Genomic DNA, 11,383 nt, shown 5'->3' on the forward strand with positions numbered 1-11,383 from the left:
AGCGGTGCTTAGGCATGCTGCACTCCCCGCATATGGCTATTTGCTGCTCCTACCCACATACAAATGTAAAGGGGTTGGTGGCTGGCCCCACCCACAACGCCGTTGGTCCCGCCAATGACATTGTCAGCCCAGTCCACTGATGATGTCAGCCGGGAGCCAAGAAGTTCTCAGGCATAATAGCGTTATGTTTTACTTGCAATTCCATAGGACACCACCAGGGTAACAAAACCTCATTCATTGACTCATCCCTTTCTATTTAAGACAAAATGGCATAGTAAATGGGCATGTCATATTAGATATATGCTTTTGACTGCTTTATTTCTGGATCCTATGACTGCAAAACCCAATCCCCTCTACTAGAGCTCCAGATCCATAGGTTTTAAATAATTGCAATTTGCACATTAATAAACCCATAAATAGAAAAAAAATATTCAACTAATTAGCCTAAAATGCAATTTTTATTTAGAAAAGAAAAACTTTCTTCTCTTCCAGTTTTCACACCACTGGATGGCACCCTATAACCTCAGTAGAGTGTTAGTACTAATCCATGTGTATTGTTCACCATTACAATTTACACACAACGATAAGCCAATGACCGAGCATTTCAGGGCGGCATTTAGGAACTACATTTCCCACAGTGCGCTGCAAAGCAATAGCATCCACATTGTGATGTCGCTGAATGAGGCGGCCAATCAGCGCCATCCGCAGCGTTCTGTCAGGGTTTTGTTACTGCGGCTTCGGCGCCATATTGTCTCCGAGAGCTAAGACCCTGCATTCTAGTCTCTGGCGACTTGCGGAGCAAAGATGTTGTATCTTGAGGATTACCTAGAGAGTAAGTGAGCAGGCAGGCACGGTAACCGTGCAGAGAGCCGCTGGGAACACGGGGTGAAGGGGTCCGAGGTGCTACGGAAAATGGCACCGCCTAATAACCTCCCCTCTCTCTCCCTCCCTCCTGTTTCTCCACAGTGATCGAGCAGCTTCCCATGGATCTCCGCGACAGGTTCACGGAAATGCGGGAAATGGATTTGCAGGTGCAGAGTACGTGAGCTCCATTCTTTCCTATTCTTTAATTAAAAAAATATATAAAACTAATGACGGCTGGCAAGATTTGTGTTGACCGAGGCCTCTGGTCTCTCTACTACCACTACTCTAAGCAAAAGAAATGGGGTGACAGATAAGGTAGCAGGGCGCAGATGCCATTTGTGTTATACCCGGCCTTGCCGTCAGGGGGCAGTGCGTTACCCACATCAACAATCGGCGGCTCAATTCATTACTAGGATGGCATTAAAGTGATGGGAATCTTTATGAAACTTTTCCTTCTGTTTGTGTGTATTTTCCTCTAATTTATGTTGAGTTTTGGTTACCGCTCTTTTAATTATCTGCAGTACATGTTTAGATATTCTAAAGTATTATGCAGGCTTTAGAATTTCTATATGGAATGATATAGAAGTGAAGACATATAAATTAACAATAATTAAAATTTATAGTAAAACAAAAAAAACATTCAAAGTGAGTCAGTATACGTGTTACACTATCAGACAAGAGTAATGTTTGTCTTTCTTCAACCTTTATTCCCCTGTTTCACGTTTAGTGCACTCACGCAAATTATTTTTGTGTGAAAAAAAACATTTTACTTAGAATTAATAGGAATAGTTTTATCGCGGTATGCTGCAGGTTATACACCCATTGTTGCTTGAGTAGGTCACTGCTCTGTATTGATCTTTCATTTAATGTAGATGCCATGGACCAGTTGGAGCAAAGGGTGGGGGAGTTCTTTGTGAATGCGAAGAAAAATAAACCGGAATGGAGGGAGGAACAAATGTCCTCGATAAAAAAAGTAAGTCATGGAGAAAACGTGTGAGTGGGTTCCAGTAATAGAATTCGGTCCACACAATGCTCTGTGCTTTATATTTGAAAATTCAATATCTTTCTTGTCTACCAAGGGCACATAAGCACTTGCTCAGGACTTGTACTTCAACTATTTTGAAATGCTGCCCCTTTTAGGGTGGTGAGGTGGTCCCGTTATGCATAGGGTCATTTTCCAGGGATACACCTAATATGGGTTACACCAATGAAGGGCTGCTCTGATTTGCAAGAGGCGTGCGATTTATCAGTGGAATGGCTTGATTATATTTTATTTACAGTAACCAAAACTTTATTTCATGGAAATCTAAAGACAGTTTGCTGCTGAAAATGTTGTTACTAAATATAACCTTTCACTCATGCATTTGCTGGTCAGTTTGCAAGCACAGTGATTGCATGATATGGTTCCCCTTGCAAAGTGACACCTTGTAATTTTTTTTTAGAGACTTTAAGGATCCGGTTTGGAGGCAATGTGTCAAAAGCATTTTTTCTAACGATAATTAAAATGCAACCAATTCATCATTACTTGTTAATCGTAGGATTACTTTAAAGCTTTGGAAGATGCGGATGAAAAAGTTCAGCTAGCAAATCAAATTTACGATTTGGTAAGTTATTTTGGTGTATGGTATAAATCATTATTCAAGCCTATTCAAATAGCATAATTCCTGTGGAAATGGTTACATGTAGCCATTTACATTACTCTGGTTCTTAGTGGATAGATCCCAATTCTTCTTCCACTGCATTGTAATTTGATTCTACAAGTGGCGTTATTATAAAGATTTGTTACACTGTATGACTTTAGCCTTCTATCATCTTTTCAATTTGAGTCTTTAAGGCCACTTAGTTTCAAAGAAAATCTGCCATTTATTTTTCTGTAGGTTGATCGCCACCTGAGGAAACTGGACCAAGAATTGGCAAAGTTTAAGATGGAACTGGAGGCAGACAATGCTGGGATTACAGAAATATTGGAGAGACGTAAGCACAATATTGTGTTTTAATAAACCAGGTGTTTGTGTGTGTGTGTGTGATTATTTATTTTATTTTTTCTTTAATGATGTGTTATCGTATAGGGCAAATCCTTTTTATGCCTCCCCAGCCAAAGTTGTGCTCCAGTATTTCTCCACTCTATTGTACTTTGAAATTAACTGTAAATGTAATATGTTTTTTATTTTGGCCTTTAAGGTAAGATACAGTGAAAGCATTATTCCACTACAGCAATTTTAATTTTTTATTGCAGGGTCATTGGAGTTAGATACACCATCTCAGCCTGTCAATAACCACCATGCACATTCTCATTCTTCAGGAGAAAGTAAGTGTAGCTGGTTTTACTACCTGTCGTTATTTTTATTGGTTTCCATGCTTGCAGTATAAAACGAACATCTTAATGTTTTTGTAGAAAGGAAGCACAACCCATCATCTCATCATTCTACCACAGACCATACAGCAGAAAAGAAATTCAAATCTGAAGCCTTATTGTCAACCCTTACATCAGATGCCACTAAGGAAAATGCTTCTGGTATATTTAATGTTGTGGTGTAGTTTCATGTGCGATTTTAGAATCGCTAGTGACTAAACAGTCACTTGCTGGTTAGTATTTCAACTGCTATTTACTTTATCCCAACATAGGTTCTATAGTTTTCAACCCTTTTTTATATGAATTTTCTTTTTATAGGATGTAGAAATAACTTGTCTTCATCATCCACCAACAATGTCTACAGTGTGAATGCCACTCAGCCGCTGACAACATATAATTTGAGTACGCTCTCATCTGGCGCTGGAGCCGGGGCAGGAGCTATCACAATGGCTGCAGCACAAGCAGTGCAAGCAACAGCACAGGTATGATTTCACCATTTTTTTGTGTTCTATATATAATACCATTTTAACACTTAAATGTCAAAATAGGTACTAGAAGTCAGTGGGCTAATTTTTATGTACTATGTAGTGACTGGTTATTCTGATGTACATCGTTTTATTAAAATTTTGCATAGATGAAAGAAGGGAGAAGGACATCAAGCCTGAAAGCAAGCTATGAAGCATTTAAAAACAATGATTTTCAACTTGGGAGAGATTTCTTGCCTAGAGATTCATCCACCTACTCGTCTTCAGCCTTGGCTTCTACATTAACTCAGACCTTAACATCATCAGCGACCACAGACTCAAGAAGTGGCCGAAAAAGCAAGTAAGTTAAAGCTGCATGTGATTTAATTATTCAGCCGTGTTTATTTAAAAGTACACTGAAAGTTATTTAATATCTGAAAAAATTCTATGCTTTTGTCCCATTGATCTGTTACAACAAAGATTAGTTTTTTGTTTTTGTTGGGTTTTTTTTGTCATTGAATGTATCATGATCGAATGTATAGTATGTTATTCTTCTGCTGGTACATTTTGTTGTTAGGCTTGGCCTTAACCCCTTCAGGACCAAGACGTACCTGGTAATTCCTGGTCATACGTGACCGCCAGACCCGGACGTACCAGGTACGTCCATCGATGATGTGTCCCCAGCAATCTGTAGCAGCCACTCCCTCTCAATTCCGTTCACATGATCGCTTTGAAGGGAATCACAAGCACGGAATTAAAATATTTAAATAAAACTGCGGTCTTCAAGGGAAGACGCAGTACGAGGACGCCGGTCCTGAAGGGGTTAATACAGCATGAAGGAAAACCAAACAAGGTAATTGTTCTGTTTAGGAATACATTGCATCTTATTTCATTACTATTTTATTAGTTTGTTTATTGCCCCCCCTCCCTGCTTTAACCCCTTAACGTCCATTGCCGGGTCAGGCACGTCATGCAAATGGTCACTTAACGACCTATGACGTGCCTGACACGTCATCAGACTTAAACAAGCTTAGAAAGTGATCAACGATCACTTTCTAAGCTTAAACGGTGTTGCTGTAATGCCTCGATGTCGAGGCATTCAGCAACACCGAGATCGGCATGATGGGCCATGTCTGGCCCCTCCCCGGGGCGTCAACAGCCGCCATACATTGTATGGCGGCGGACGCCCGTTTTAAAAGCGTTTAGGAGGCGATCAATGATCACCTCCTAAACTTCAATGGTGTCGCTGGAATGCCTCGATCAGGAGGCATCCAGCGACACCAAACACTTACCTCTTGATGGACTGTGACCGCTCCGGAGAGCGGTCACAGCCGCAGCTGCACGCAGTCTTCACCATCCGCAAGATGGCGGCGGCCCGGGAAAAAAATAATAAAGTTGAAAAAGTTCGCTAGACGGTCTCCAGACCCTCTAGAGAACTCTGGCTCCACTTGCAGGTTGAATACAGGTACTGCATTCAACCATACAAGTCAATGGAGCCCAGCTTTCTAATCACTATGTGATTAGTAAAATATTAAAAAAAATATATATAAAAAAATTAAAAAAAAGAAAAAGCTTAAAAAAAAAACATGGTAACATTTAAAAATCATTATGCTTTAGAGGAACTATCCAGTTCCAGCAAAATGTAAAAAAAAAAAAAATAAAGTCCAAAAAGAGTAAAATAAATAAAATAATAAAATTAGCGCTGTATCTTTCCAAAAATCCTGACGTGGAAAAATTTAAATAAAAGCATTTCAAATACCCAAGGGGTGTCTAATTTAAAAAAAAAATGAATGGTTTGATGGGGTAAATTGGAGTGGCCGGGCTCAAAGATAGGGCATAGGCACAGACTGACCGAAATGGGGAAAAAAAAGCGCACTTCCAAAATGTGGCATTTTAACCTCAAACACCAGACAAACCCATACATGTGGGGTATGACTGAACTCGGGAGATGTTCCTGAACACATATTAGGGTGTTGTTTGATAGTGACGTATACCTGGAGCTATAAATGTATGCCCAAAGTACAATTTGTGTAAAAAAAAAAATAAATACTAACACAAAGTGTGGCAAAGGCTGGTGGTAGAATCTCATGCATGGAAAGGGTTAAAATACTAGCATTTGAAATACCTTGGGGTGTCTAGTTTTCAAAAATATATGATTTGATGGGGTAAATTGCATTGGCCGGCTTCAAAGATACCCGAAATGGCACATGGGGGGGAAGAATTACCAGATTTGGAAAAAATGGTTTTGAAATAGCAAAACGCTACCTGTACTCCATGCTCCATAACGTGCAGAAAAAAGCAAAAAAATATAAAAACATTGGGTATTTCTAAACTCAGGACAAATAGTAGAATATATTTAGTAGGTTTTTTCATTAGCTTTTTTGGATGAGTAAAAGATTTTTGGGGTAAAAGTCAGAAAATGTGGGGTTTTTTTACATTTTTCATCATATTTTTTTTTTATGAGAAATTAGATAATATGATTAAAACAATGGTATCTGAAGAAAGCCCTTCTTGTCCTGAAAAAAACAACATATAATTTGTGTGGGTTCACTAAATGAGTGAAGAGAAAATTACATCTAAACACGAACACCGCAAAAGTGTTAAAACAGCCTCGGTCCCAATGGTACAAAAGGTAAAACACAGCCTGGTCCTTAAGGGGTTAATTTCTAGACATCGGTCACCTAGATGATTTTTGTGTCCTTTAGAAATGTTTATATTGATGTGGGGCCTAAAGGTGCTTTTTGGTAAATAAGCACCTAAATATAAAGGCATAGGTATAGATTAATATACATTTATTAAGTTTATTCATGGCAGAGAGCTAAAGGAAATTACATGCGTTTTTAGGAACAACAACAAATCTACAAGCCAGCAATCTTCCTCGTCGTCTTCATCGTCGTCTTTATCGTCCTGCTCATCGTCATCTGCTTTAGCGCATGAACTGTCTCATCAGCAAACTGCAGGTGTTCCAGAGTCTGATTCTAATAGTCAAGTGGATTGGACTTATGATCCAAATGAACCTCGCTATTGCATTTGCAATCAGGTCAGTATTTAAAGGGATTTTTCTTCTCTGCCTCCACCCTGCATGTATGTGTCCTTGGCAGTGCTGATCATGATTAATAAACAGTGCTCCCAGGAGTGACTGGAATAGGAACATAGCTGGCACTCTTAATGCAATTGGAAATAAAATATTTTACTATATTTTGTAAGACCCATCTATAAAGCAGAACAGTTTTATAGTAATCGCATTTAGTAAAAGATTAGGTTCATATTTGGCTCTTTAACAGAGTTGTAGCAGGGTTTTGTGGAAAGAAAGCACACTCTGTAAAATTACAGAATTTGTGCGGTATTGTGTGTTTGTGTATCTCAGGCCACAAAATGTCTTTATTTTATATCCCATCCAGCTTTTTTCTCCCATGCTGGTTGGTTTAACTTCTGTTTCATCTATGACTTATTGTATAGTGAGCTATTGCCAAAGCAGTTTGACATTACAATTTAGAGATTAACATTGTTTTCAATGAACATTTGTTAAACATACCATGATTTACTGAACATTTCTTTCACTTTAGGTATCGTATGGAGAAATGGTAGGATGTGATAACCAAGATGTAAGTACTTAAGTTTAGTAAATAAAACAATGCCAGACAGAGTCGGTGTTATATATATATATATATAACGTTCATTGACTGCATTATAAAATGAAGGCACAAAGTTATTTACTGTACATGTTTTTTGCATTGCTGGACATAAATGTGCTATATTTTAATATAACGTCATTGCAATTTGCCTTTGAATGTTTGCTAGTCAGAGTATGGCGTTTGAGTGCTGCGTTCTGGAAGCTGTGTAGTCAGCCAAGGCTTTGCTGCAATGACCCTACGCTTGTTCTAGTCTAGCTATAACATCTGCCCTTTACAGTAAGAGTAATATTAGGGGTCACTTTCTCAACCAATTGCGTTGCTTGTCCTGTTATTACATATGTCTAATTAGGTTATTATATGTTTTTAATTCCTTAATTTATGTTCCCCTCTGCAGTGTCCTATTGAATGGTTCCATTATGGATGTGTTGGATTGTCAGAAGCACCAAAAGGCAAATGGTATTGCCCACAATGCACCGCTGCCATGAAAAGAAGAGGCAGTAGACATAAATAGGCTTTGTCTCCTTCAAAATGTTATCTTTTTACAAACTTGAACTCAATATTTTGCCATGGAGGAAAGGCTTGCCAACACCTATTCAACTTCCATTCTGCTGGTTGCATTGTATATTGCAACGCTTGTCCAGTTCGATCGCAGTATTTGTACATATTCAGTGTTTTTTGCATAAATTGACTGTATTGACCATTAAGGCTTTTTTTTTTTTTCTTCATTTTAATTGTACATTCTGTGTTGAGACCATAATGTTCCAGATATTCCAGGCTAGTATGTAAGACTGTAAATAAAATGAAAACTTACTGCAATGTATACATTTGCAGTAATTTGTAAGTTTAAGTCTATATGAACGGTTTCCTTATGAAACAAGAAATTCAGCTGGCTGGAGAAAACAAGCCATGTACTTAGGCTGTTGGGCTGGTGTCCATTGCTTAAACGGATACATGATTTAGTCTTCTGCTATCTAAGGAATAAAATTTACATATTTAGCATTTGTATGTTACTACACAAAAGTATGGTGTAGTATGTTATTGATGTAATCAATTTTATACCAGATGTGTATTTTTTTTTTTGCAGGTAGTTACATAGTAGTTATACTTAAAAAAATAAACTCCATGCTCCAATGTATATAGAAATACTGTCTTGCTACAAAACATCAGAGTATGACATTTATTGTGCAATTCAGAGTAAGGCATAGTTATTGAGTAGTGTGTTCATGGTAAGACACTAGAGCTTCTGAGAAAAGTCCCATGGTTCTGGCTATTTGTCTGCAGGCCTGGATGGCTCTGTTGTAGCCAGTCACGTTGGTGACGTTTTATATTCAAATTGCCATTGTATATGACTGTTAATGATGTCCTGCTTATCCAGTGAAACTTCCCGTATAGAATATTCACAGTCAGACAGCACCCCCACCAAAATTCTAATTTATGACAAGGCTGTATTTAGCATCTTGAACTAGTAGGGGGCAGGGCTAATCCAGTCCTTGAGCGCATGAAACAGACCAGGAATTCCCTGTATCCATGCCTGAAAACAAGTAGTGAATTCAGGTGGCATTCCACTAACCACGTCAGAAACACCAAACATTGTGGCCTATTTGCAGCCCTCGAGGACTTGCATTGTGTACGGCTGGCCTAGTGGCTTAGGGTAAAAACAGCGCAACGCTGCACAACGGGACAGAACATAACGCGTAGTGCATGGTCTAATGGTTTGGACTTACTGGAGCCAAAGGTAATAAGGACCCCCCTCGGACCGGCTTACAATCTTCTGTATAACCAGCACGCCTCTGTCAAAAAACATTTTATTTGAATTCTAGAATTTTCAAGCATTTTTTTTTTATTTTAACCCCTTAATGACAGCCCGTACATGTATGGGCTCAAAATGCATTGTTTTCAATGGGTTTAGGGACCGCCCATTGTCCTTAGAGGGGTTAAAAGCTAGTGCTTCTAGAGAACCCGCAACATAGTTTTTAATAGACTTGGGCCCCAGGGGGCTCTTTGTGTTCGTCTTCGTGCTCGTCTTTGGAGGGAAACAAACCTTAGTATAACGCGAATATTCGCCCCTTCCTGTCTTCTTTTCGGGCGAGTATTCGTGGCCATTCTTAGTTTCATCTTCGTTTCCTCCCGGCTGCGTAGCAGGGGTTAATACGAAGTTAAGAACACATCAGAGGAGCAGCAGCAGCAGATGCGTTCACGCCGTGAAGGTACGTGTGTGCGACTCTATTGGTCGCCGGAAGGGGGCTGGTCTGGCATCAACAAATGAATTGCAGAACTGCAGAATGCACCTCATTCGTTGATGGCAGGCGAGCCCCTTGCCAAAACGACCAATAGAGTTGCACACACGTACCGAAGTGTACTGTACACAAAATGACCTAGACAAATGCTCCAAGGAACTTGGCCTCCTTTGTTTTTATCATACACAGTCACACATCCATAGAGGTTTAATAAAAGAATAGGGATTATTTTACATTTTTAAATTGATTTTTGACCACTTGTAATACATGCCTAACATTTGCTACCTATTTATAATGGCATACTTTGCAACAGCCCAACTTTTACTGGACAGGACTGGAAAAAAGCAGGACTGTCCACAAAAATGTTGGGTGTGTTGGCAGGTATGCGAATGGAAAAATGTTGGACAAGAACTAAAAAATAGCTTAGGGGTAATGTACGGTTATTTTTAAGATTATTAGCGGTGCACTGTTTTGGTTAAAGATGTATTATGTCTAAATAATAATTTACATTTTAATGGGTTTATTGAATTTTATTTTAAAGTTATATTTATTATTATTTACTTTATTATATTTAATGTTGTAGTGCTACCCTACCCAGCTATACCTATGTCCAAAAAAAGTGTGAGTTATAGCATTAATGCTAGTAAGTGTAGAAGTGAAGGCCAGGGCAAATAACAGGAGGAAAGGTCCTTGTGATTTGTGAATTGTACGTGTGTGTTATGTGTTATGTCACTGTGTTATGTGTGTTATGTGTTATGTCACTGTGTTATATGTGTTATTGTGTGTGTTATGTTTGGTAGGTTGTGTATCAGACGAAAAAAAAATGAAATGGAAATGGAAAAGGAAATGGAAAAGGCGAATGAGTGGGCAATTGGCGACCCACTCACCTGTTTCACCCCAGGGCAAAACATCCAAACAACTGTCAGTCCTAGACGTTTGGCAGCGGACTTCCAGAGCTCAGACACTAGGCCCTAGTGTAAGCTGGCTACTCCGGCGGAGGTAGCAGGCGTTGCCACACCGCAAACAGACGCAGCCAGGGGGGAGAAACTACCCTTACCATTAGGGACATTTTGGGCATGACTCTAGCCAGGAAGCGAACTGGCAAAGAAGAGACGCTGGCACCACCACCACCAGCAGCATTGAAAAATGGAAAAGGCGAATGAGTGGGCAATTGGCGACCCACTCACCTGTTTCACCCCAGGGCAAAGCATCCTAACAACTGTCAGTCCTAGACGTTTGGCAGCGGACTTCCAGAGCTCAGACACTAAGCCCTAGCGTAAGCTGGCTACACCGGCGGAGGTAGCAGGTGTTGCCAAAGACTGTCAGTCCTAGGCGTTTGGGAGTGGACTTACAGAGCTCAGACACTAGGCCCTAGCCTCCATCTTTCCCCAATAGCACAGCGTTGTGTTGAGTGCTGAGGTGATGCTTCATGCTAGCACTGGTAAAATGGCCAGACACTTTCCCTCTGCTTATTAGCTTCCCACAATGTTTGCACTTTCCATAGCGCCCTTCAACATTTTCAAAGTGCTCCCAAATTGGGGCGCGCATAGCCTTGGAGTGTGCCTTGGGTGCTGCTCCTACTGCTCGGGGTGGATGAACAGAGGCAGAACTAGTGGTGGTGGGACTGGTGGTAACAGTACTGGCCATAGTGGGACTGCTAATTGCTTTAACTTTAGATTTGCTAGGTTTTGCTGCTGCTGGTGGTGGTGATGGTGATGATCGTTGCGGAGAAGGTGGAGGCTCAGGGGAAAATTGTGCACTAGTCATTTGGACACTGTTTCCTGAGTAATCTGATTCCTGACCACTCATCTCCTCTACTTCCTCTGGCTC

General features: G+C 40.0%; 1 protein-coding gene across 1 annotated transcript; it reads left to right on the forward strand.

Annotated features, from left to right (window-relative positions):
* The first annotated feature begins 804 nt into the window (after positions 1 to 804).
* LOC149302811 (inhibitor of growth protein 3) lies at positions 805 to 7,827 on the forward strand. Its single transcript, XM_089482169.1, has 12 exons — positions 805 to 832; positions 967 to 1,038; positions 1,737 to 1,837; positions 2,403 to 2,468; positions 2,742 to 2,838; positions 3,101 to 3,172; positions 3,260 to 3,379; positions 3,536 to 3,699; positions 3,852 to 4,042; positions 6,526 to 6,721; positions 7,248 to 7,286; positions 7,711 to 7,827. Exons 1-12 carry the CDS (start codon positions 805 to 807, stop codon positions 7,825 to 7,827), a joined length of 1,263 nt encoding a protein of 420 aa, XP_089338295.1.
* Positions 7,828 to 11,383: the final 3,556 nt, after the last annotated feature.

This window comes from Sceloporus occidentalis, unplaced genomic scaffold (assembly GCF_023333645.1).
Source record: "Sceloporus occidentalis isolate IW3139 unplaced genomic scaffold, rSceOcc1.0.p SCAF_17, whole genome shotgun sequence".
In the NCBI taxonomy this organism is placed as follows: Eukaryota; Metazoa; Chordata; class Lepidosauria; order Squamata; family Phrynosomatidae; genus Sceloporus; species Sceloporus occidentalis.

Coding starts and splice junctions, on each gene's coding strand:
- LOC149302811 (XM_089482169.1), top strand. CDS start 805: ATGTTGTATCTTGAGGATTACCTAGAGA. Junction 2,469..2,741: donor CAAATCAAATTTACGATTTG/GTAAGTTATTTT, acceptor ATTTTTCTGTAG/GTTGATCGCCACCTGAGGAA. Junction 7,287..7,710: donor TAGGATGTGATAACCAAGAT/GTAAGTACTTAA, acceptor TCCCCTCTGCAG/TGTCCTATTGAATGGTTCCA.